This window comes from Phragmites australis, chromosome 19 (assembly GCF_958298935.1).
Source record: "Phragmites australis chromosome 19, lpPhrAust1.1, whole genome shotgun sequence".
Classification (NCBI taxonomy): Eukaryota; Viridiplantae; Streptophyta; class Magnoliopsida; order Poales; family Poaceae; genus Phragmites; species Phragmites australis.
The window spans coordinates 20,125,926-20,153,874 of record NC_084939.1 but is presented as its reverse complement, the minus strand read 5'-3'; the positions used below and the strand labels follow the sequence as shown (position 1 = coordinate 20,153,874).

At 42.8% G+C, this 27,949-nt stretch overlaps 2 protein-coding genes across 3 annotated transcripts; both read right to left on the bottom strand.

Moving 5' to 3' along the window:
• Nucleotides 1-2,625: 2,625 nt before the first annotated feature.
• Nucleotides 2,626-2,967, bottom strand: LOC133900241 (uncharacterized). The gene has a single exon (XM_062341355.1). It carries the CDS (start codon nucleotides 2,965-2,967, stop codon nucleotides 2,626-2,628), a length of 342 nt encoding a protein of 113 aa, XP_062197339.1.
• A 1,576-nt stretch (nucleotides 2,968-4,543) lies between these two features.
• Nucleotides 4,544-9,856, bottom strand: LOC133900038 (ankyrin repeat-containing protein At2g01680-like). 2 transcript variants are annotated; one of them, XM_062341114.1, is made up of 4 exons: nucleotides 9,713-9,856; nucleotides 6,802-7,417; nucleotides 6,095-6,627; nucleotides 4,544-5,278 (listed from the first exon to the last, which is right to left on the bottom strand). In XM_062341114.1, the coding sequence occupies exons 2-4, from the start codon at nucleotides 7,412-7,414 to the stop codon at nucleotides 4,688-4,690; spliced, it is 1,737 nt and encodes a 578-aa protein (XP_062197098.1). In that variant the 5' UTR covers nucleotides 7,415-7,417; nucleotides 9,713-9,856; the 3' UTR covers nucleotides 4,544-4,687. The 2 variants fall into 2 exon arrangements, with proteins under 2 accessions (XP_062197098.1, XP_062197097.1); XM_062341113.1 differs by lacking the exon at nucleotides 9,713-9,856 and adding an exon at nucleotides 7,910-8,696.
• Nucleotides 9,857-27,949: the final 18,093 nt, after the last annotated feature.

The window sequence follows — 27,949 nt, the reverse complement described above, 5'->3', positions numbered from 1 at the left end:
ATGGATACTCCTATATTGGGGCAAGATATAGTCTATCATTTATCAGGAACATATTTATATATTTGTTAAATGACTAGATTTAATTTCAATGGCTATTTATATGAAAGATATCCATTTTTATTTCCATGGAATCTTCACTCCTCTTCCAATTTATGTGTATCAAAATAATAATAAATAAAGTTCTCATTGTTGTAATAATTGTGTTACCACTCACTAATCAAACAAGAATTTAAAGGAACAACAAACAAAAGGCACAATATGTACTCCGGTATTTCTCCACTTTATAGATCCACTTTTCCAAGTTTTAGTTTGGATATATAGAGCATATGATCTAGAACATATTTAATGGGAAATTTCATCCAATGTATGAGACATATAAATTTATTCCATGTGGTTAATTAGTAAAAGTTATTTGTTATTGACAGATTATGCTATAAGCATATGTGCATCACAATAATATCCAAAGCTAAGCAATAGATAAAATTTCTAACAGTTTACTTGTGCGGAGAAAAGAATTGCTGAAAATAGCCTTTGCTAATTTAAACAACAAACTCATACAAGGCATATGTGGATGCCATGACCTTAACATTATCTAATTAATATGACTCATAGATATCATCTTCTATGTTCTAAAATAAACCATGTCACGTCTTCGATGGTAATCTCCCTTTCAATATGCCATCCCTTTCCATTCGACTCCTCAAGCGATAAACACCCTTAGGAAAATATGGTAGGATGAAGTACACTCCTTAAGGTGGCATCCACTACATTCCTCAATAGTCATCGATATGGTAATGTAGTGAAGGTAATCATTGTGCTCCTCCCTTAGCATGGTCGCCACATGTTTATTATCTGAGTGCTAGTTGAATAGAATACGATCTATGAGTTCATTCAGACACTTTTTCCTATAAACTTCATAGAGTGACTCTGTGAGGTTAGATTATCCAAATATTCAATATTGCATACCCTCATACTATGAATCTTTCTGCTGTATTTGTACATAATGAGATATTGAATATCTCTTGTAGTGCCTTTTATAGATCACGAGGTATCTTCGTCCCCAAGAACCCTTGTCGGAGATCATTAGTCAAATGATTCCTTAAGTATTGCTTGGTCAATGCTTTCTCATGAGGGAGACATCATTATAGGGTACTACGGTACAGCTCCACTTTATAGATCCACTTTTCCAAGTTGTAGTTTGGGTATATAGAGCGTATGATCTAAATCATATTTAATGGAAAATTCCATCCAATGTGTGAGACATATCAATTTATTCCATGCAATTAATTAGTAAAAGGTATTTGCTATCGACAGATTATGCTATAAGCATAGGAGCATCACACTTACATCCAAAGCTAAGCGATAGATAAAATTTCTAACAATTTTCAGCAATTTACTTGTGTGCAGTAAACAATTGCCAAAAATAGCCTTTGCTAATTTAAACAACAAACTCATACAAGGCATACGCCGATGCTCTGACCTTGACATTATCTAATTAATATGACTCACACATACCATCTTCTGTGTTCTAAAATGAACCCTGTCATATCTTCAACGGTAATCTCACTTTCAATATGTCATCCCTTTCCATTCAACTCCTCAAGTGATAAACACCCTTAGGAAAATATGGTAGGATGAAGTACACTCCTTAAGGTGTAATCCGCTACATTCCTCAATAACGATCACTATGTTGCACTCATTGTGCTCCTTCCTTAGCATGGTTGCCACATGCTTATTATTTGAGTGCTAGTTGAATACAATACGATCTATGAGTTCATTAGACACTTCTTCCTATTAACTTCATATAGTGACTCTATGAAATTAGTTGTGCACTTATCCAAAGATTCAATATTATATACCCTCATACTATGAATCTTTCTTCTGTATTTGTACATAACGAGATACCGAATATCTCTTGTAGGGCCTTTCATAGATCATGAGGTATCTCTGTCCCTAAGAACCCTTGTCAGAGATCATTAGTTAAATGATTAGTGGCAACAAAAATTGTGAGCACGAAGAAGCTGAAGTGTGCTGGTGAGGAAGTTGCACAAGTTTCAGTGATCAAGTACAAGCCAACTATACCATCATCAGTTACAATTATAAATATGCCATCAATTTAGGAGATGGCTGAGATGGTAAGGCAAATATATTGTTGCTGCTCTGGGAGTGATTCATGGATTAGATGCAATGATGTGGTGTGCAGGCAATTTCTGAATGCCATAGCTTGGGGACAATCTGTTTCTCACGGAGGGGTAATGTCAGGCATATACGGTATCATGGACTGTATGGATGGCGTTGTGGGCCGACAAGTCCAATAGACCAAGCTACGGCCCAAAGGCAAGCCCAATAGACCAAGCTACGGCCCAAAGGCAAGCCCAAGGTCAACAATACAAAAGAGGCCAGCAACTCGTGGAGAGGGAGAACAGAACAGATATCGTCTTCGACTCGTCTTCCTCCTCGGTTTGTCTCCTGCTGATCGTGCTGCCCCTCCCCAGTTCCTTGCTTCTCCCAGTCCAAATTCTCTCTAATTGCTAAATTACTACCACAAATCGCATTCTAATTACCCAGGACATGACATCTTGTTGTACTCGTTGACGGCGCGCGACAGGGCGGACTCTGCTGCTATCAGCACACCAGCGCGAGCACCCTGTGGCCGCTGTGGATGGTGTGGTGCAGTGCGTTGCATCCGTTCTTGTCTTGCTTCAAGATTGCCTCTATCAGCTGCAGCTCACGGCAACATCTGAGGAGAACAGAAGCCAGAGAGGGATGACTGCTTGTCACGGTGGTGAGCAGCGGCGTCTCACCATCTACGTTGACAACGGCAAGGAGAAGCTGGCTCAGCTTCAGCGCCTGGATTTCTTTGCAGAACCGCTCGTGGCCATGGATGTAGGAGATGTGGAAGCAGTTGTTCCCCTGCGGAGTTTTTCCATGCAGCACGCCCGGGTCATGCAGAGCCAGGTGCTTCATTGATCTGGCATCACCAAATATGGTTGCTTTGAGCAGCCCTCTTATATATATATATATATATATATATATATATATATATATATTCTGCAAGTATGTTCACTGTAGTTTATATTTGCGCATACCCTACAAGTTGTAACTCACAGTGTTTCGAGTTGTAATTAGGGGATATGCGTAGTGCGAATAACAAGTTGTAACTCACAGTGTTAACTTCTTGTGTTGCAATTATGTATTTATGGACGTGAAGTTGTAACTGATCTATTTAACAAATTGTAAGTCACAGTATTTTGAGTTGTAACTGGGAGATGTGCGCAGTTCTGCAGGTATGCTCACTGTAGTTCATATCTGCGCACACCCTATAAGTTGTAACTCACAGTGTTTCGGGTTGTAACTGGGAGATACGCGCAGTGCGAATAACAAGTTGTAACTCACAGTGTTAGCTTCTCGTATTGCAATTATGCATTTATAGATGTTAAGTTGTAACTGATCTATCTAACAAATTGTAACTCACTGTGTTTTGAGTTGTAACTGGGGGATATGGATGCGAATAACAAGTTGTAACTCACAGTGTTAACTTCTTGTATTGAAATATGCATTTCTAGACATAAAGTTGTAACTGATCTACCTAATAAGTTGTAACTTATAGTGTTTCGGGTTGTAACTAGAGATGTACACAATGCGAATAACAGGTTGTAACTCACAGTGTTAGCTTCTCGTGTTGCAATTATATATTTCTGGACGTGAAGCTGTAACTGGTCTACCTAACAACTTGTAACTCACAGTATTTCGAGTTGTAACTGGGAGATGTACGCAGTGCAAATAGCAAATGCGCATAGGCGCAGAATAGGCTCGCCGTGTATATATATACACACACACATATATATATACATATATATGTGTGTACATATATATACATATATACATATATATATGTACATATATGTATATATACAATATACATATATTTATATATACATATACATATACATATATATACATGTATATATATACGTATATATACATATACATATACGTGTATATATATATACGTGTATATATATATATATATATGAAAAATGATTTCCTCTTTTTCATTGTTTATATATATATATATATGAAAAATGAAAAGAGGGAAGTATCAAAACCGAATAATACATATACATATATATATATATACATGTGTATATATATGTATATATGAAAAATGATTTCCTCTTTTTCATTGTTTATATATATATGAAAAATGAAAAAAGGGAAATATCAAAACCGAATAAGCTTTTGGGGGATTTTTGCAACAAAATAATTTATGGGAAAAAATCTTAAAATCAGACTGACTTTTAGAGTATTTGGCATTTTTCCACAGCTACGCACATGGCCCTGAGAACCGGCTAAGGTGGCGAGGTCAACGTCGCTAGCGGCGGCGCTGGAGGCCTAGCAATGAGGTCTCATTGTCATTGAAAAATACAGTTCAGATTCTATTGTGCCTAAAATATGAAGTCCAAGGTTGCTATCAGTAAACTTTGAAAAAAAAGTTGAACAGAATATTTGAGTAATTAATCATCAACACACGATTGGCAAACTAGAAGCGTTCTCAATGCATAGCTTAGGTCTTACACAGAAATCCAAATTACTAACATAACATTCTTTTACAATGTTTAAACATGTCTTGGAACAAACAATGCGAGCATAAAGTAGCCGGAATCAACAACACAAAGTGACGAGGTCAGACCATATCAAGGAGGTCAGAGTTGAAAGTTCGACCCAACCGAAACTTGAGCTTCAAGACTGGCCATTCACCAAGCAGCTTGGTAAGAGTGGGCAATAAGATTGGCAGAATGCAAATTGCAATAGCCAACCATAGGAGACGAGGGGCCAGAACTGTGTATAAACCAGTTGCAAATGCCGTGGTTGTTGCTACGTATGCAAACCACATAAGCTTCTTTGTAAAAGATCTATAGTAAAGCAAGAACTCAAGGTCCTCCCACCTGGCTATGATGCATATGAAGGCAACGGCAAGTGAGGAGCACATTGCTAAGGTGTCGGAGATCAAGAATGCTTGAAACGCAAGCTTCCTTGACATGATGGGAACCCCCTCACTTCCAGCGTCACTGCTATATCCTCCGGGCAAGGTGAAAGCGGCGGCGAAGGTAATCGTCGCCATGAGGATCGCCACTAGGGAAGTGTTGCTTGTGTATGTTTGAGTCAGTGACCTGACATCCATCCTTGATGCTTTAGTTACTGTAGCCTTGACGACGTTTTTGAGATTATAAATATTTCCTGGATCAGCTTTCAACATAAGCATGGACACTTCATTCTGCATGAATTCAAAGAAAGGTGCAAATGATGCTCGGAGTAATTAATTTAATACTCAAGGAAAACAATAAATTCTACAAAATTGAGGGGTGGCGCAAGTTTTTTTGTTTTACTATGTTGGTACCTTCTAGTTACACTGTCACTATGTTTCCTTTTAAAAAAATTGAAGGCTACATAGTTACTACTCCCTCCGTTAAAAAATACAAGGCGTATTTTATTTTGATAAAGTCAAACTATATATATTTTGATCAATATTTAGTGTATAAAAAATAAACAACTAGATTCAAATTTCAAAACTCTTTCACCCTATATTAGTTTTGTAGCCATAAATTATATATTTTGTGAGAAAATAATGGTCAAAGTCTAACTTTGAAGACCATGCCAAAACGAAATACGCCTTGTATTCTTGAACGGAGAGAGTATATAATCTCAATCTGTTTCTGGATCTGTATTGAATTCCTTCTTGATTTCTCATTCCTTTTAGTCTGAATTAGTTTATTTGTAAGGTAGTTTCATAAAGTGACGTGCCCCAGCAAATTATATGGTTTATTGTGACAGTTACTGAATTCAAAATAGTCACGTGGCTTTAAAATCCTTCTGTTTTTCCTTTCAAATGGTTCTTAATGGTTGTCTGTGTAAACATGTAAATTGCATGGGCCCTGTTTGCAGACTGCTGAGTAATGTAAATGATTAGTCGTGCTTAGTTCTAAAAGTTCAAAAGTGCATAATGGATGGAAGGGGCACAATATGGCAGTCCAGAAGTACACCTTGTCCTTAAGGTTTTCAGGGGACCAACATATGGAGAAAACATACGTACCCAGTTCAAAGTCTTGGCATGATCGGAGACAGCAGACAATTGCCAGGTTGCTGGGTTACCAAAGTTGTTAACAACTGTAACGTCTATGTCTTGGTGAAGCAGTAAAGCAGAGACAATCTTCGGATTGCACTTTTGGACTGCGATATGCAGAGCAGTATCTCCATTTCTGTTCCGCATGTTAACGATTTTCTGAAGCTGTGGGGCCCGCAGGATAAATTCTACGAAGTTTTCATGACCTTCCGATACAGCCTCGTGAAGACATGTCCAGTCATCATTTGGATCCCAACTGGGAGCATCCGGACAATGGTTAAGAAGCTCCCGAGCGACACCTACATTGCCTCGAAATGCGGCTGAAGTAAGAAGAGGATTACCCCTTGTGCTTACTTCATACCCTAAAGAGCAGTCATGTTCCAACAATACTCTTAGAACGTCAATCTGGTCCCAAAGTACAGCCATCCGCATTGGCGTACTCGCCTCAATCTCTTCTTCTGTGGCCAGCCGAGGACGTGTCTCAATAATCTTTTTTGCGATAACTGAAAACACATCAAGGAACAAACAATGGTTAACAATGACGGAATTATCATACCTATGGATTACTAAGGATGATATAGAGAGTAATAAGTTGCTATCTACATAGTATTGATTTCTCTCAATCCTAGTTCCAGTTTTCCGTGTATTCTATGTATGTTCGTAATCTGCAACCTCACCTGAATTGCCATTTCTCACGGCAGCATGCAGAGCATTTTCGGCGCAGGCTCCCCCATGAGCGGAATCAGGAATCCCCAACAGTCTCTCGAAGACTTCTTCATAATTTCTCATGACCGCTATGAACATGGGTGACTCATTGTATTTGTTCACGGCTCGTGACAAGGCAGGCTCCGCTGCTATCAACTCCAGTGCGAGCTCCCTGTGGCCGCTGCGAATGGCATGGTGGAGAACATTATACCGATGCTTGTCTTGCGCCAAGATCGCCCCGCTCAGCTGCTGATCAAGGCAGCGTCCGAGTAAAAACGATGCCAAAGAAGCATGGCCCATTGTCACGGCGGTGAGCAGTGGTGTCTCCCCATCCGCATTGACCGCGGTGAGGAGAGACTGGTTCAGCCGCAGGGCCTCGTTGCAGAACCCTTGGTGGCCGTGCATGGAGGAGATATGGAGGCAGGTGTTCCCCTGTGGTGTTGTTCCAAGCAGCACGCCTGGGTCATCATGAGCAAGATCAATCATTGATGTGGCATCACCAGATTTGGCTGCCGCCACGAGACGCCTGTCCATCGGTGCTTGTGCTCCTCCTGATGATCTAGTGGTAGCTGCACCGGCTTCCATATGCTGCAAATTAAAATGACACCTTTTACAAAACTATTGATGATACAATTAAAATTGAAAATGTCCATTTTACTCCTGGAAATTATCTTTGTTGTCCGAGTAATCCCGTAGAGTATTATCCGGTTTATTTAGCCCCTAACCTTCCAATACCAGCTCACTTTGATCGCACAGGCTGGTTTTGACCATTGTTTTGCTCACATGTCATCCATGGAGCAGATTGAGATTATATAGTAACTATGTAGCCTGCAAATTTTTAAAAAGAAAACATAGTAACTTGCGCTACCACACAATTTTGTAGAAAACATAGCAGATTGAGATTATATAGTAACTATGTAGCCTGCAGTGAAGCTTCGGGTCTCGTTTAGTCAGCAAAAAATACTCATGAAATGTTATATATACATATTTCTTTCGCTCACAGAAATATATACATATTATTTCTACTTAATTAGTACTAGCCATGAAGTAACACATAAACAACAAGGATATTCATAATACCTGCTTGCAGAATTGGCAGTTAATATGATCCAGCTGCCTTGGTTGAAATAAAATCTCAAAATCAATGCAGCCAAACAAGTAGTTAGGTGGACAAGAAAATTGCCCCTTGCTGCAGTCTTGTTATATAGAACCAGAATCACTAGAGCAATGTGTCTGAGTTACTCGGACAAGCAAGGAATTGATGTTGCTAAGAGCTTAAGGTGACAAATACTTACTCCCTCCGATTGTAAATGAAAGTTGTTTTAGATTTGTGCACAAGGATTAAGAAAGTAGATCAAATGATCTTATTGTCCTTTATTTATTTTGTATTAGAAAAGATAACTCATTCATTTGTAAGAGTAGTAGTATTTATTAAACAAGGGCAAGACGGGAACAAAAGAGAAAAAAACGCATAGAAGTTCGAGAATGACTTATATTTAGAGAATAGTTGAGGAGGCTAAAACGACCTACATTTGCAATCAGATGGAGTAATTGGGACTCAATGAATAAAGGCACATGCTTCAAAGGGCATGCAAAGTTGGATTCCTCAGTGTTCAGGGGTGCGTTAAGGAAGAAAGCACATGCACGTGAAAAGGAGAAAAAAGGATTTGCAACTAAGAATTTACGTAAGAAAATTGACTGTTTGTTCCATACCTCAAGCACGATGAGGTTTATAAATAGATTATATGCTATTTCTTAAACACGTAAACTCCAAGGTAAATTGTTTGGTGCAGAAACTCAACATGGCATCACCAAACTGGCACACATTTTGTTAATGTATACGATAGTTTAGGGTTCCTGATTTTAAATAGTGATATTAGGAGGGTCGCAAGGGTGGGCTTGGTCCTCTGCCACATTCGGCTCCGTGGGTTTCTTTTGCATATCAGTAGGAAACAGGTCTCAAATTTGAGTTTCCCCAAAGTTATACTCCCCAGACCAGGATTCAATTTTTCGCCTATTTTTTTGCTGAATTTCGGGTAAACTGCCATGTCGGGCAAAAAAAATTCGGATGCATTGAATGTTGGAACATTTAAATACATATATCAACATCTCTTACACAAACAAGCTACTAGTCCGGTGGTTTTACATTTGAATGCATAATAAAACCCACAGCAACGCGCGGGAAGTACACCTAATAGAGTTTATGAGGTCCTATACACGTTCTCTGTCAGTAAAAAAAAATGCAAAATAGAATAGAGAGTAATCACTCATCAACACACACGATTGCCATATGAGCAGCGTTTGCAGTACACAGCTTTTGTATTACACGGAATTCGAAGTTACTAACATAACATTCATTTTCCATACTTACTAACACAGTTTTTCCACACCTTAAAGTAGCCGGAATCAGTAACACAAAGTAACAAGGTCAGACCATAGCAAGGAGCTCAGACTTGAATGTTCGACCCAACCGAAGCCCCGAAGATCAGCTTTAAGACAGGCCATCCACCAAGCAGCTTAGTAAGAAAGAAATATATACATATTATTTCTACTTCTTAATTAGTACTAGCCATGAACTAATATAATCTAAAACAACAAGGATATTCATAAGACTATCCCTAACCATATTCTCTTTATTTTGTTCCTTTCCCGATTTTCTTCCCCGTTTCTATTCCCTTTATTTCCTCTCATCTCCAACAGCTTCCCTTTGAGGAGAATCGCGAAGAGAATGGAGAGAGAATCCCGTCCTGAAGGGAATGACCCTGAGAATCCCGTCGTGAAGGGAACCGTGAAGCGAAACCGTTAGGAACGCTGAAAGAAACAAAAATTCTTTCACGACGAAAATCTACCAGTGAAAGAATTCTCTTGGGCTTGGTCTAATACCCGCTTGCAGAATTGGCAGTTCGTATGGACGGCACGAGATGATCCGACCGCCTTGGTTGACTCAAGAGAGAAAAAAAAAATCTCAAAATCATTACAGCCAAACAAGTACTAGTAGTTGGGTGGACAAGCAGGTACACTTCTTAAAGGACCTTGTCCAGGCTTGTCCCTTGCTGCAGTCTTGTTATATAGAGCCCGAATCACTAGAGCAAGGTGTCTGAGTTACTCGGACAAGCAAGGAATTGATGTTGCTAAGAGCTTAAGGTGACAGATACTTAATTGGGACTCAATGAATAAAGGCTCATGCTTTAAAGTTGGATTCCTCAGTGTTCAGGGGGGCGTTAAGGAAGGCATATGCACGTGAAAAAGAAAAAAGATTTGCAACTAAGAAGTTACATCAGAAAATCGACTGTTTGTTCCATACCTCAAGCATGATGAAGTTTATAAATAGATTATGCGGTCTTTCTTAAACACGTAAACTCCAGAGTAAATTGTTAATTTCGTACACGAAACTCAACATGGCCTCACCAAACTGGCGCAAATTTAATTTGTTAAGTAGGAGTAAATGCACAAGTGATTTAGACAGGTTCGAATCGTACGGAGCGTAATATCCTACTCCTGTGTGTCTGATATGCTATTAATGCTCTTGAAATGACTTTCTCTGGATCTCTGTGTTATAAGTTTTTTTGTCTATCTATCAAGTCTTGAGCTTCGGCTAGCTTCAACCTTCTGACTTGCTAAAACTTGTCTTTCTACGAAGAGCTCCCCCTTTTATCCTACCGGGGGAGGCTCGACGTGCCCAGATCGGGGGCACAAGTTCCCGTAAGTCATAAATAGAAAGCAACCATTAGGAGTCTACAGTTTGATGTTACAGAGGTTGAAAATGCGCCCTTCGGTCGGTCCCGTCAGTCATTACGCCCCAACTTTAGCAGGCGCACGGGGGCCACCGACCAGCCGCTGAATATCCTCGCATGCCCGTCCGGTCAGAGCAGATCTGACACAGTCTGACGCGGGAGGGCGACAGGCTATACGCCTCGAGTCCATCGACGATATCTTCAAGCTGTCTCCTTTATGGGCCCCGCAGGGTAACGTGCGATGGGACCTGTCGCATTAAATGTTCCCACGCCTTCCTACCAGGCGATGATAGGGACTGACATACTCAGTACGACAGGCGTGGGAGGAGTGGTTGGATGTGACCGACCATGCTCCCTCTTAAATACAGCATCGGGCTTTCCACCGATTGACACCTCACCATGGAACCCTTGTGGGGTCCATCGGCAAGGGGCTTTTTAGGTCCTCGAGGAACTCGGGGTACTCAGGGACCAACTGTCCTTGGCCCCGAGCACCCCCTCCCGGGCCTGGCTCTTCTCAGGTCCTCGGGGAACTCTGGGCACTCGGGGACCAGTTCATGTCCCCGAGCACCCCCTCCCGGACTTGGCTCTTCTCAGGTCCTCAGGAAACTTTGGGTACTCGGAAACTAACTGTTCTTGGCCCCGAACACCCCCTGCCGGGCCTGGCTCTTCTCGGGCCCTCGGGGAGATGGTCCCCGAGGGATGGCGCCACGTGGCAATGTGCTGTCATGGCATCGGGACTCGAGAATCCCCGGTTCCCATATCACCGACAGGCACATATCACGTTTTGGATATCTTTGTGAGTGAGCGAGGAGTTAGTACATTTGATCCTCTATGCCTGCAATGAAAACACAACAAAAAGAGTTAAAACACTAGTGACAACAAAAATAGAACAAAAGAAAAATGTGCAAACGCAATGATGACTTACATACTCAGGGTTCATTGTGTACCTTCCGTTTACCCTAAGAAACTGGCAAGCATAGTATTCACAAAGAATGGTGTCAAAACCTTACTTGTGGCACTTCAAATAATAATGCAATATATTCGTTAGTTCAATAGTACTCTTCATCATAAATAGTGAGATACAAGCATTAAAGGTGTGTTATTACCGGAAAGTGTGTACGGACAAATATCTCATCCAGCTTGGCTGTATCGTGTCTCTCACCTTGCAACACGTACCACTTGTAAGCCCTATTCGAATGCGAAGAAGTTATTATCAATTCATAAATGAATTATAAGGATTGTTTGTATGAGAATTTTCTTTACAATTGTATAATATCGATGAGATCTTGGCAGCATGATTGGGAGAGATTGGCTGAGTCAAGGACTATTAGTCTGCTCCACTTCGGCATCAACATTATACAAATAAAGTGGTTGCTACATGAATACTTATGTTAGGTTCTTGATCGATCAACTTAGGTGCAAAATAAACTTTTAGGACTAATTGACGTATCAAACTTACTTAAAGTTGTAGGGGGCCATGATGTAGTCCTTGTCTTGCATTTCTAGAATAGCCCTTCCTACATAGGTCGATATATCAAGCTTGTGTGATTTGGTCATTTCTTTTATGACTCTTGCTTTCTCCCTGTTACTCTTCCCCTTAATCTCTACGGCATCCGTCTTCAACTTCAAGACCATGTTGGGCTGGGAAATTCGTTGCGGATTAAGGAATTCGACCGGTAACTTCATCTTTTCTGCATCATTAAATTGCATTCTACAGAACAAGTCACTAGTCATTAGCTACTATACATATATTGGTAGATTGTAGGCACTTAGTGGCACCACACGCTTATGAGATTGAAGTCGAGTTTGTCGTGACAGAACAAAGCGTGCATATTCTTAAAATCCACCATGAGATAGGAGTCTCTGCTTAGGAAAATGTTAGCGGGAACATAAGCAATGCTTATTGAGAACCCCGCATGACATTCCCTCATGTACAATTTGTGGAATCTTCTCATCTCCCATGGACCATCTTGAAGTTGAATCGAGGGTAGAAATGACTTGCCATTCTCATAAGTCTCAGGAACATTCGGTGTAGGAAAGAAATCCAACTGAGGGGTACTCAGGCACAGGCGGTGAAGCACGAGGCGAAGATGCCTGAGCAAGCAAAGGTGCTTGATGCTCAGGCAAAGGTACTGGATGCTTAGACGTAACTAAACTTGATGGGCCACAAGTCAACATTTTCAGCATTTTTTTATCTATAGATTCACCATCTGGTAGGTTTTGGTTCTTGAACCATGTGGTGAAGCAACATTTGTGCTCTTTCATGATCCAATCATCTGAGCGGCCTTGATTTTCTCTGTGAACCTCATTCATGTGTTGCTCGACGTACGGCTCCACTATCTTGAGCTATTGCAAGATGGTGAAATGTGCTTCTTACACTAGCTTTGTAATCCTCATCGATGAATCTTTTCTTTCCTTTGGTCCCTCTCCCAGACAATCTCCTCTCATGTCGAGATACAGGTACACCAATCGGTTTCGCATCTTTGATGATACAACACTCAACGACTTCCTTGGTACCGTAGCCCTCAATCATGGGACCCTCTAGGTGAGCAAGATTCCATACATAGCCCTTGAGAATGCCGATATATCGTATCTGATGTAAGAATATAGGGCCTAATGCAATTATCTCATTCACGATTTGAACCAAGAGGTATACCATGACATCAAAAAAGGATGGAGAGAAGCACATATCAAGTTGGCATAGAGTCTCTATCAAGTAACTATGTAGAGCACCTAGTTTTTCAGCATTGATTACCTTCTATGAATTGCGTTGAAGAAGTGACACAACCGTGTGATGACCACCTTTATGTATCTTGGCTTGATACCCCTGATTGCAATAGGGAGTATCTGCATCATCATCACATGATAATCGTGAGACTTCATGCCGATTAGCTTCAAATCTTTCATTGAGACTAGCTTCTTGATGTTGGATGAGTAACCAGTCCGGACTTTCACCCCATGTAAGCACTTGCACAGTGCCTTTTTTCTCCTTAGGTGTCAGAGAGTAGCTAGCCGGGGGAAGGTAATGTTTCCCGTTTGGTCTATCTTTAGGGTGTAGCTCTGGCCTGATTTAAAAATGTATCAAGTCCTTACATGACTTGATTCTATCATTTATCTTGTCCGGTATGTCAATAAGAGGCCAATGATGCTATCACACACATTCTTTAAAGCATGCATAACATTGATGCTGTGGCGAATGTCCAAGTCCTCCAGTAGGGCAAATACTTAAAGAAAATTGGTATATTCTTCCACAGCATGCCGGTCGGAGTCTCCCTTTTCTTTCTCTTTTTACCCTTCGGCGGCTTCGCATAAACAACCTTAATGTTCTTGACCATTTAAAACATTAGTACCCCGCTACGAGGTTTTGGACCAACACCTTGCTAAATCGTATTATCAAAATATTTCTTCATCTTGCGGTATTTGTGAGTTTTGAGTAAGAACCATCGGTGTCACGTGTACACTAACTTCTGTGAGTACGGAAAAATCATGGCTTTTAGCGTGAAGTACTATGGTCACAACTCATCCCACACCCGGACCCTATCGTTTCACAGTTTCGTCATATCTTCCATCAATGGTTCCAGAAACATATCTATATCGTTGCTAGGTTGTTTCGGTCCCTAGATAAGAATGGATAACACAATGTACTTCCGCTTCATACATAGCCATGGAGGAAGGTTGTATATAGCCAGGACCACTTGCCAAGTGCTATGTGAGGTGCTTATGTCCCCGAAAGGATTCATTCTATCGGTACTCAACGCGAACCTTACATTCCTTGGTTCTTTAGCGAAATCTAGATACATGACATCGAACTTTCTCTATTGGCTAGCATCAACGGGGTGTCAAAGCTTAGTTCCATCCTTCTTGTGCTTATCGAAATGCCAACACATTAGTTCAGAGTCCCTAGGATTCGAGTACAACTCTTGCAACTCTTGCCATGGTCAGCATTTTTCGTGCCTCGCCGTAACACACCTTTGTGAAGCTCTCAAACATGATGCCTGCTACGTTGCACTGACCGATTCAACAACAAAGTGCAAGCCCACGCCAGCATATATATACTGCTGGCAATAACCGTTGAAGACACAGCACACCTATGGTCTGACGCCCTGCATGGCAACCATTCTGTTTGATTATCGCCGGTCATTGTGCCTCATTGCTCCTTATTGCTCCTTATTGCAATAGCATCTCCAACTCCATCGTGGCATGCTTCACACAGAGGTATGGGCGGACCCACGTTGGTGCAAAGGTATTCAACTGAATACCTAATTTTTTGCCAAAAATAATAAGTATATAACAGCTATACTATATATACATATCTCTAGCTGAGTCAACTTATTTGCTTGCTGTTTTCATACATCATACCACCTAGCAAAACATAAGTTCAAGCTAATATCCATTCTCCACTTAGACCTATTAACTAGAAAAAACCTACATTTTCTTACCACAGTAGCAAACATCAAAGCCCATAATTTTTATACCATAAATACTGAATACCGGATCACTAAATCATGAGTCCGCCGTTGCACAGAGGTGTTCGATGGTCCTTGGAAAGGTACCACGATTTATAACTAGTGAGATACCAAGTTTTGGTACGGTATCTTTTTAAGGATAGTAAAAAAACTCTTCACCAAAGTGCCCGAGCACGCCACCTACCTTGCGACCCCAATCGAGTTGTCAACATCCTTTACGTGCCACGCGTGAGCCATTCCACTATGCGCTGATGAGACCAATCACGATTTTTTTTTATATATTTTTTTAATATTTTCAGAATACATGGACATTTGAAAAAAATCGCAGAACTAACCTATCGTCACCCATTCAACGGGTAATACCTTGTTCTCGCCTGTTGAACGGGCAACATCTTACGGGCCCTGGCATTCAGAGGAAGATCTCGCCCGTTCAAAGGGTGAGACCTAGTTCTCGCCCTCTGCACGGACGAGAACTTGGTCTCACGCGTTCAGAGGTGAGAACTTGGTCTCGCCCTCTAAATGAGTGAAATGTGCACATACTTTTTTTTGAAATTTAACATTTTTTATATGACAATTTGAAAAATAGCGTACATTTGGTGCAAATTGTTTTTTTGTCAAAGCACTATTATCATTTTACCCGGCACGAAGGTTACATACGCTGACAAACATTTTATGGGATATATCATCGCTGTGCGAACAGACCCTAACCATAAAGAGATGACGAGAACAAACGTTGACATGTACGGTACGCCTAAAGACTAACCTAGAGGGCCGCTGCTAAACCTAACATGCTTTAGGGAATGAAAATAGGCCGGGTTACAATAGATGATATCTACTGAGTACACCTAGGATATTTGCCTTTTCTCAGGGCATCGGAGCCCTACGCCTTAGCGCGACTGGCCCTCTCCCACTTTGTTTCCCTCTCTGCTTCGCGTGCGTCAGCCACGGCACACTCATCCGCTGCCTTCCTCATGCGCTCCTCCTCCTAACGCTTCAGCCGTAGTTCCTCCTGTTGTTGCTCGTACTCCCGATGTTCTTACACTTCCCTCCTTCACTGCATGCTCATGTCGACCCACCGTTTCCGATCCTTATTTTGCTCTATATCCAGCCATTACATGAATTCAAATATAAGTGGAGGAGACTGCACAAATAAAACAAGAGGGGATATTAGTAAGACAGTGCATGCAATCATATGGAAAGTGGCACCTGAGTTATGTATATCACTATACCGGTGATTCACATAGGGTCCATGTCGAGGCTTGTCGTATTAGTAGTTGGTACACATGAAGAAGCGTAGGTCATAGGTGTAGGAGATGTCCTAGGACTCACGAAGCCTACAAAGATCGCCACAGAAGCACATTGGCGGTTCGACCCCCTGAGGTATGAAAATCCTCCAAAGTTTCTTGGGTGGGCTTGGTGGAGCTGAGGAAGACATTGTAGTTGAGGAAGCTGAGGAATGAGTTATCTATCCATGGATGAGGGTGGGGTTATTTATAGTGGTTGGGGGCTAGTGTATGGACTGAGTGCATGGGCTTGGCTGGGGGCTGGAGCATATGATTCCCTATGAAGGCTGGAAAAGTTGTGGCATTGATGCTTGACAGAGATACCCTATGAAAGCTGTTGCTTGGTGTGGTCATTTCATTCTGCAAAAGTTCAATAAGGAGTTATTATTGTCTCTGCATGGAAGGCAGGAAATCCTATGAATGCATTGGGCTTAGAAAAAACGTATTACTACAATAATAAAACCCAGTCATTTCATTGAAGAAAGTAAAGTACATCACAAATAAGGTTCATCATAAGCATTTATTGCTTGTCTATGGGTACAGTACGTAAGGAAATATGCACCAACTTGTACTCTACTCGTACACAAGATACGACAAGTTACAATGGCATGTGGTCACTTCGTGTCTAAAGTCTGAGTCAGAACAGAGGTGTTCTCATTTCATGGTTAAAGCTTAGTCGTGTGGTCACTTCATGTCTAAAGTCTGATTCACGACAGATGTGTTGTCATTTCATGCTTAAAACTCTGTCCTATGGTCACTTCGTGTCTAAAGTGTGAGTCACAACAGAGATGCTGTGTTGCAGCAAGGTGTTGTCATTTCATGCTAAAAGCTAAGGCGATGCATTTTTACTCAATGATAAATGATATTTACAGAAAGTTGAGTATACATCTAATTGCATCTAATTTGCAAAACAATGTAAAGAAAGAACATGTGTTACCCCAGTATGGCTAGGTTTACATGGAGAGTAGATTCGTCTGGTCGATTTATCACTGTGCATATGACCTCGTTGAAGGACTTCAATGGTGCCACCATACATTCCTCCAAATGTTTTGACTATTATGCCCAGTCACATGAGTGTAGACTTTGTACCTAGAAGTATCAGAGTGGTCACTAACACAAGCTCAAGCAATTCGTGGAGTAGATATGTCTCATAATTGTCAGAATTGTGACTAACATCAAACCCGTGGCATGCTTGATGGAATCAGATGTGAATGGTTAAAGCTGAGTCGTGTGGTCACTTCATGTGTAAAGCCTTAGTCAGGACAGAGGTGTTGTCATTTCATTATTAAAGCTGAGTCGTGTGGTCACTTCCTGTCTAAAGTGTGAGTCATGATAGAGATCCTATGCTGGCAGCAGGATGCTGTCATTTCATGCTTAAAGATGCATCGTGTGGTCACTTCATGTCTAAATCCTGACTCACGACAGAGGTGCTGTGCTGGCAGTAGAGTGTGGTTGTAGCAGTATGTGTTTGTATTTGATGCTTTGAATGATGTTGCAGCAGAGAGAGAAAGATGCGTACTCGTAATGGGTCGCTGTAGTTTGATAATTGATGTACTATGAGATTGTGGTGGACTATATGCACTGAAGCGTATTCATCCTTGGGGTTACCTTTATACCGATGCAGTCTAGGGAATAGATTTTTCAGTGCTACCCCTAATAGGTCAGTGCAGTCTAGCCAATAGGCTTTTCAGTGTTGCTGCATCTGTCCACTACCACCGGGACGTCTTGTATATAAACACAACCCAATCGATTCTCTACTCACACATCTCCTGACCTCGAATTGAATCGAGAGAATAGCGTATCCTCATCCTCTTGATGGCCCTATTGACCCACACCTCCACACCCCCATTTAGATGTCTATGGTAGAGATTTCTACAGAAACCATAATGCTCTTCCTTGCTCATTTTGGCCGCCATGTCGACATGGAGATGATGTTGTAATCCAAGTTTATGAGCATTTCGGTGACGCAGGACATTGATTCTTCCGTTGACCACATTTTAGAGTACAAAAAAGTAATATTCACTTTCTTTCCTATTTTCTCAACACCATTTACTTATCTCATCTATCATTCTTTTTCAAACGGATGATTGTGGGTTCTAGTACTGGATTGACTCGCGCATAGAACCACACATTCAAGAATACATCTATCACCTTTACGTTGTCATCGAGGAACTACAGGAACAATTGCACCAAGAGAGAGCCAGGAACGTCAGGCGATGCTATATCCCGCCTCGCAGGGCGGGTTGTAGGAACAACTGGGAGTAATATCGATGTGTTCTAGTTGTCGGCTGAGGATTTGATTTCATATTTGACTTGTACTGCTTTTCATTCCCTAAGGCATGTTAGTCAAAATGCCAGTACACCACTAGGGGTATCGTATATGTCATTTTATATTCAATCGAAATGTTTATTATGATTTTTATGTAATGGTCGTTATACGAGTCGATGGTCTGAATAGAATAAAAAAAAATATGGTACAAAAAAGATATTATGATAGTAACAATAACATAGTAGCATGAGGAACAATTACATAACACCATGAAACTAATAATGATATAGGAGCCTACAGGTTTCATCCCCTCGCCCCATGGTCGCATCTGACCTCCGGACCCTTGCCTCTGCGCTCTCACCTAGTTAGCTGAGTACGTGAGCGGGTCCGATGGAATGATCGGTCGCGCAGGCTGTCCAACTGATGGTGGAGTCGCGTAGTCGACCTGGGAGGTCTGTGTCCCCGGGAGTGGCGCCCCAGGTAGCTGCAATGCACCAAACTTGTTGCTCTGTCTGAAGATGAAGTCGTACCCAGGTACCTGAGTAACGCCTCTGCTAAGCAGGTCCATGTAGCTACCATGCCCCTCTATGTCTCTGATATCGTCGATCCCTGCACATGGAAAAACAAAGAAAAAATGTTAGCAACGAAAAACCATGACAAACTTAACAATTTGTTATGAATTAAGCGAGTATTGTACCTAAGATCGGGACGTGAGTACTCGAAGGACCTGGGTCCGCGGAGGAAGGGTGTGGCGCCCCGGTGGTGTAGGCTAGCCTAGACGTTGTGACGCCGTAGTGGGGGTCACCGGCGCTGGAGAACAAAAGCTGAGGCAACATGTCACTATACTGGGGGTGACTAGCCCCATTGAACGACTGCCTCACCATAGTAGGGGTCGAAGAAGAAGCCGGGGTGGAAGATGTCCCCGACGGATCAGCGGTGAAGCTCGGATGTACCGGTGGGTCTGGCGGCTCGGTGAAGGTGGCAGACGGGTGTGCGGGGATATGAGCCAACGCTCGTGGTTCCATTGTAACATCCCTGGATAAACTGTAGCTCATCAATCGGAAGACGTTGGCCACGCTCCGGATAATGCGGCCAAACACCGCGCTCATCTTACCCCTAGGGACCTCGCCGCCACTATCAAGTTGCAGCTTCGACGCACGTGCCTCGGCATCAATCTGGCGTAGTACGTCTGTTTGCAAGGCAAAGGTTCATTTAATTAATTTTTTGTTGTAAACATCTATTCTAGTAAATGAGGACTCGCGTAGTGTTCTTCGTACCTCATAAGAATGCGCCTGGTCCTTGTACATCGGGTATGTGTCGCGCACGTCCGCCACGTGTCATGGAAGCTTGACCGGTGTGTACGTGACCCGGATCCACGTCTGCGGCACGAACCACAAGAGGTATGCCGCGTATGCCTCCTCAGAGTGTGGCCGATCCTCGTCGACTACGTGCTCGACAGCTTGGTCCCATTCGACAACCCACCGCTGCACACGTGACACAAACGCGCTCGTGGAATGAGCTCCCCTCCGCATCAACCTACAAAAACATATATATGTGAAAACAGGTGTACAAGTGGGTCCTATGAAAATATAATTACAATGTTACGCACCTGTGTATGTTGTTAGGCACCGAGCTAACCACCTGTAATGGTAAGGCCTAGAACTTTTGGAACTGCGGCATCACGCGATCCAGTGAGTACACCTCGACGTAGATGTCGAAGACGAGGGTGGAAGTCATGAGCCAGTACTCTCGATCACATAAGAAGAGAACCGAATGGCCAAGCAGAGCGCGGCAATGTACCTCGTCCTCCGTGTATGGCCTCCAGTAAACACAGTGTACTGTCAGGTCATCGAACTAGTGAACAAAGTCCTAATACACATGGTGTGTCTGCACGTTAGACCAACTCGGCTGTGCAACCAAAATAATTTAGAGAAACAAAAAAGGAAGTAATGAACATATACGTACACAAGTAGTATAGCACTTACCCCATGTTTGCACCACAAGGACCCCATGGTCGGGTTGTCGACAACATCCGCAGCGAACTGGTACACGCTAGTGTCAACAACGGGCTTGCCAATGACTATGCGCTTGTACGACCACATCTGAAGCAGCAGGGGACACCCGGTGAGGATCGCGTTGATGTCGGTCTTCGTGCAGTTGTTGCACAGGCCGTGGTAAGTCGCAGCCAGCACAGCTGAAGCCCAGCTATACTGTGGGACCTCCCACGGGTCGACGTCCGCAACCTCTCTGGCGTAGGGGATCATGCTCCTCAAGATTGTGTTGCCGTGGGTCTCAGTGAACATGACCCACCCGAACAACCACTGGAGGTACGCCTCTAAGTGGCGGGAGATGTCCTTGTTGCCTGCCTGTGGGTGGATGTTGTTCGCCTGTAAAAAAGGAAAAAGTACCAATATCTTCAACCGTTAGTAACGCAAAGGATATGAAAAAATAGTACAAAAGATATGTACCACAAACAGAACGAGAAAGGCATTCGTCAGGCCGTGCTTCTCAATCCTTGGAAAAGGCCTGAATGGGGCTACGCCATCCCTCCATTGAATGACGGAGAAGCGTCCGAGCATCTCGGCATGCCAACCCACGCCCACGTCCCTAGCCCCAATAGTGGCACTCACGCAAGGTAGGCCCGTCAGGAGCAAGATGTCGTCGAGCGTGGGCGCCATCTCACCGCAAAGGAGGTGGAATGTGTGCGTCTTGGGACGCCACCTGTCGACAAGGGCCATGAGGAGGGCCCGGTCATAGCTGAACCATGTCGCCACCTCAGAGGCACCCGTAAACGCGTCCACCTCAACAAGACAGCATAGCAGAAGTAGGCCACTAGCACGCAACCTGCAAGCATAGTACAGTTAGCGATGAATAGCGATACAAATCCATATGAAACGTTAAATTCAAAATGGACAAACCTCGGTATCTAGCGCTCGTCAATCCTCATGAGCTCATCTGACACATGAGGTCGTAGTACCGGGAGCTCCTCACCCTGCACCGTAGTGTAATACGAACGGTGCCTAACGTCGAGCTCAGGATCAAGCAGCTCCAGGTGCGCCATACCTGCATGATAAGAAGTTATTTACATTTGTATATGGAAAACAAACATAGAGACCTTGTCTAAACTAGTCTTAACTTATGGGAACCGAACAAGTAAACGTCCAACATTTAACCTGACATAATAGATTGTTCAAACCGTACATAAAAATGTGAACAAATCACATCCTAACACGTTACAACCTCGCACATAGTGACAGTCTCAGTCATTAAACAGTAAAGTACAATGTTGTGCACATGAATATCCATCACACCATGAATTACAACATTAATCAGTCTCAATGACTTGACGAAGTCGACGCCCTACGACCCCAAGGATGTCTCCCATCTGCACCAGACATAGAAGGACATACTTCTACGGGGTTCACACTTGGCCCACCAGCGGTGCATTTCTTGTAAGTGTGTCCTGTTCAGTTGCACTTGCTGCACAATTTCACACGATGCCCAGCTTCTGCTTCATCCATGTCATTACAGAGCCTCGTAGTCTTGCGACGTCCCTTCTTCTGCTTCATCTTGTTGTGATTAGGGATGAACACACAATCGGGCCCAGGTTCCTTCGTGAAAGAATCATAAATTCCAAAATCATAGACCTCATGGTTCCAGGTGTCGATTAAAGCTTCCTTTTTGAAGTAGTCGGAGATGTACCTCCGAGTCCTTATACTCGTCGCAGCACACGCGGCAATCACTTGGGAGCATGGCTTATGCAGTAGCTTCAGCTTGTAGCAGGTGCAAACGCACCTGTCATCGAAGATGGTGCACTTGTGGATAACTCTCTCACGATTGCCCCATCTCCTTCCTTTGTCCCTGCATAGAATTTCGTATCTGTGCTATGCAATTCCCATGATCTTCCATGTACTTTGTCATCTTCGTCCCATAAACTATACTAGCATTATTCAGTGCCGTGTGCGCTACTGCATAGCAATCCCTAAAAAACTTGCAGGTCCCTTGAAGTATGAACTCTACAATCCCTACCAGCGGCAACCTCCTGACACCTTTCATCACTTAGTTGTAAACCTCTGCTAAATTTGTAGTCATAATGTCGTACCTAGCCCCATTTGTGTTGTAGAGAAGAGCTCATTTCTCCTTCGGCTCATTCACAATCCACTCGCTAAATGACCTGGTAGATGACCCGGTCCTCCACGTGATGCCAGTTTCAATGTCCTTTGGTAGGGACTGAAGAGGTATCGGTTCGTCCTCCAGCCCCCTCACGGGCCTCCTTGCAAGCTCCTATGTTTGCTTCTTCGTTAGCTCATCCAGTGTCTTTAAAAGAGCATCAAACTTCCGTTGTTGGTTCTGACCACACAATCTCTTGAACATGTTCATGAGGTTCTTGTTCTTGAATTAGCAGAAGAAGTTAGCACTCAAATGCCTCATGCACCACCTACTCTATAGATATTGCCACACAGTTCCAATCACGCCATCATCCGTTCCATTTTGCAGATCCAGAATTGCCCTGAGAATCTCTGCATGCTGGTCATGTCTAATGCACACGTTCGGCCGAGCACCAACAATTATCATCCTCACACGGTACAGGAACTAATACCAACTATTGGTGTTCTCACTCTCCACAAATGCAGAGGCCAACAGTAGAACTTGGTTGTTCCTATCAACCCCAATAGTAGTCAGGATCTGTCCCGTGAACTTGCCGATAAGGAAAGTGTCGTCGGTGCACATGATAGGCCGACAATGCTTGAAAGCTTTGGTACATGCTCCTAATGCGAAGAACATCGCTTCAGGACGAAGTTACCTGGTTTGGACAACAAAGGGTACTTATCAATGTCGTAATACATCCCCGGGTTCCTTCGAGCAATGGTCTACAACAAATGTGGCATATTGTCATACAACGCTTCGTAGGTCCCAAAGCTCATCTCAATTGCCTTCCTCTTCGCCCTCCATGCCTTGTTGTAGCTGATAGTGTACTTGTACTCCTCCTCAATTTGCCTGATTATGGACCCTGGTTCGTAGTTCAGGTTGTTCACAATCATGGCGTACATCACATTGGCGACAAAGCATGAAGTGATGTTCCTATGGCTAGACTCAAGTTTGTCCATCATGCAAATGTGGTCGACCACAATCGACACCTCCCAATAGTCAACTCACTTCCCCTTGAAGCCGTGCACCCGTCAGGGGCAACCCTCATCAGCGCACTTGACATCATATTCCTTTTTGCTTGACTTAACAACATAAAACTGTCGTTGAAGCAATGTCACCCATTGAGTCACAGCATCCTTCATGGCCTGACTGGTACGATACCTAGCACCTTGGGTCACCTCATTCTGGGTATACTCCCGGGCCACTTGATTCCTCTTATTCACCACAAGGTTGTTGAAGTTGGGATTGTTCTAATCCGCAGGAACCGGAGCATCGTCCTCATCATCCGAGATGTCATACAACTGGCCAACCAAAACTATCCTAGCTTTTACGTGCATTGACTCCATGAAGATAGCATGACCGGTCCTTTACAAGGAATCAAACACATGTACTATTCAATTACATGCACGTTGGTATACTTGCCTATACTATTACTAGTCCAACACTAATACGACCTTGATTTCCTAAACAAACCAAAACAAGATTAATTATAATAATCACCCCCAAATCTTGTTTTCTTCACATTAGAGTAGCGCCGTGTGGTCATCCTCCTCTGCAGCCATGAACAACGCCTTCTCTTGTTTCTTCAACTTCTCGCATAACCACTGGAAATATCCATAATCATTGCAGTTGTAGCACCTCACTTTAGCCTTATCGAATTTCTGATTCTTACCACCTTGGCCTCCACTGCTAGAGGAGTCGTCACCACCATCCTTCTGCTCCTTAGCCCTCCATTGTTCTCGGGTGAGCAACAGATGTTCATCTTCATCCTTCTCCTTAGCTCTCCATTGGGCTTGGTGAGCAACACATGCTTAGCATTGTCATCGTCGTCATAGCTGCGCAACCTTTCTTCGTACGCCTTGAGTCTACCAAAGACCTCCTTGACTGTTATGGTCGTGAGGTCAGCGAATTGCTCGATTGAAGCAATGATTTGCAAGAACTAGTTCAGTGTGGTTATGAGGATCTTCCTTATCACATATGAGTCCTCCATCTTGTCATCGAGCCCATGAATCGTGCTAACGATGGAATTCACCTTCATTGCAAAGTTGTCGATCGACTCTATGCTCTTCATCTGCAAGCCATCCAGCTCTTCTGTAAGGGTTTGAACACGAGTATCCTTGACATGTTTGGCACCTTGGTACATCGTCTTGATGCACTCCCATGCCTCCTTGAAAGTTTCCTTCTCGGATATTGCCTGCAACATCTCCTCCGGGATGCCTTGATAGATGGAGGCGAGCACCACCTGATCCTTTTTCATGTCAACCTTTTACTTCGGGTCATCGTGCTCGACAACATCCCAAACGCTTTGTGCACGCATGGACACCTTCATCTTGATCGCCCAGGTTGTGTAGTTCCTCCTCATGAGCATCGGGTAGTGTAGCGACACTAGGGAACCCTCCTTCGCCGATGATCCTGACATCTTCATGTCGATGTTGATTTTGCTACCTCTTCTATCCTATAACTGCACAGAAGGCTTTGATACCAATTGTTGACTTTTTACCAAGATCGAACAATCACATGAACACAAGAACACACAAGTTTTCGAGGCTATGATAGTTTAGCATTTTCTCTTCTATTTCTCATGTTCTAATTTCCTATTACATGCCCTTGTTTTTATAGTCTGAAGTACCTAACCGGCCAGACATACAAGCCATCTCCGACTTGTATATGATCTGGACTCCGTGCACCAGCATGTGTACCTGTACCAAACAAGCATACGACATGAATTCCAACTCAGACTTGATCGGCTGCCGCATTCCATGAACTCCTAGACCTTCTATATGAGTTCGTATATGGCAATTGGCCAACCAAAACTATCCTAACTTTTTACGTGCATTGACTCCATGCAGATAGCATGACCAGTCCTTTACAAGAAATCAAACACATGCACTACTCGACTACATGCACGTTAATATACTTGCCTATACTAATACTAGTCCAACTACACTAATACGACCTTGATTTCCTAAACACACTAAAACAAGATTAATTTTAACAAGCTCGATCCAGCAGTACCACTCACAAAAAACTATAACAGTTTGGCTTGTGATAATGGAGCTAGTGCGAGTGTTGGACTTGCTGACACGAAGACATTGTCGCGCACTGCGGGTGGCATGGTCGCCAACTCGGCTGACAAGGTCGGCGATATGGTGGCCAGTCATAGCTCCTCATTAGGTGCCTTGGCGAGTAATGGCTTGGCCGGCGCGGCTGGTGGGCGACTTGGCCAGTGCTGGCTGTGGCACAATAGGCAACAGTCCGACCAGTGTACACCAAGAGATGGCCTGGGCAGCTGCTCCACAACATGTTGGTCCGTCTGCTAGTGTGAAAAGCGGGAAACTATGCCCTATGCAGAGGTGGCTTGGGATTGGACAGCGAAGAAGCTACATGTGTACGAGCGCTAGCGTACAACATCCAAGTGAGATGCGACACCTCCCATGGTAGCTTCACCACCGGCCTCCTCCAAGTTAGAGTCACAGCATGTGGCGCTCACAGAGGGACGTGCGCTAGCAGCAAGTGTGTCCCCGACCGTGGCTGTGCAGAAAATATCAACAGATGATGACGCATGTGAAAATTGTTGAAGCATCTCAACCCTCTCGGGCCGCTGTTACTTGTTTATATCTGCCGGGAACAGCCCCTGGCGGGACTCTTACAGATTGCACCAAGTTCATGTGATATCCGGTTCAAACAGAGATGGACTCTATCTACAACAACAGCCGATCAGTTTGAATACCATATGCTATCTCTATCTCCATCTAAACCAACACAGATACAACTCAGAACTCGGAACACGACAGATTACAACTCAAAGATATTTCAATCTCTAACACCCCCCTCAATTATAACTTCACTAAGTTAAGATTGCGTCAAAAATCCTTTAACTTCCAAACAGTAAGAGGTTTAGTTAATCCATCAGCAACTTGATCTTCTGAAGATTTAAATCTATTTGGGAGAGGCTAACGCTGCACGTGCGTCCAGATGAAGTTCCGCCCACACACCCTCATTAGGAAACAAATTTTGATTAGTACACTTCCTAATCAGGCCACCTACCCAAAGAAGAGCCCATAATGTTGATAAACTGCAGATCTAAACACAAATTTGCTAGAAAATATGCATATCTGAGAAAAGACAAAAAAGATTGACTATGCATCACAGATTTGCATCCCTACTGCTATGCATCACAAATCAACATCTGTACCAATTTGGATATAGCAAAGATGCTGCTAGTTTTGATCCTTTACGGCTATGCATCACAAATCAACATGTAAATCTGCTTCCCTATCAACACAACACATTAATAGTGTAGATCTATTTTTTATCTCTTTATCAAGGAAAATTGTCCTAATTCATATGCTTGATAGATTAACATCCAAGTTTTTATAGCACATAAATCTGTACACAAGTTCAAAAAAGGCGACCTCACATATTTCTGACCATATATTTGCACATATTCACATACCTAACCTCTTCTGCACATAGCATTATAGTTTGAAATACATAAGAAAAGCAGATGCACAGATCACGTAATAGAATTTGAACTACAAAAAAGCAAACATAACCAGAAAATCTTCACAATTTGCTTGATCCCAAATGAGTAGATTATTCTTCTCTTGCAGAATGAATATAAACCAAGCATCGCAGTGACAATTTTAGTACCTGCATTGCAAACAGAGAAAAAGAAGGGTGTATGAACAATTAACTTTGCAATCTCGCTATATTACTTTGTACTACACATTTGGCAGAAATACTTATTAGTTGACAAAAATATGCTTCTCCGAACCAATTAAGTTGCCTAACACTGAATGCAAGTAGCAATGGTCCATTTTACTTCATCTAGGGCAGTGCCAGTAGGGGATAGATGAGCAGATGAAAGAAACAACCTATACTTCATCTAGGGCAGTAGCCAGTAGGCTAATCTTTGCTTGTTTATACTTGTTACTTGTTAAATTTTGCTTCTCCAAATATTTAATTACATTTACTAAATAAGTAGGTTTGCCTGATAGATACCAAAGCAATATCTTTAAGTGAAAAAAGCACAGCAGATCTGCTTTGGACACTAGTTACCTTACTGCAGGCTGTTGTTTTGCATGAAACACAAAGGTGCTCCCTATAAAAAACAAAAAAGAATACATAATTTAGTATTCTCTGTAGCATGTTTTTCCCACACAAAATGCACAAATGTTAATAGTATGGCATGACTAACATAATTTTTTCTTAAGAAA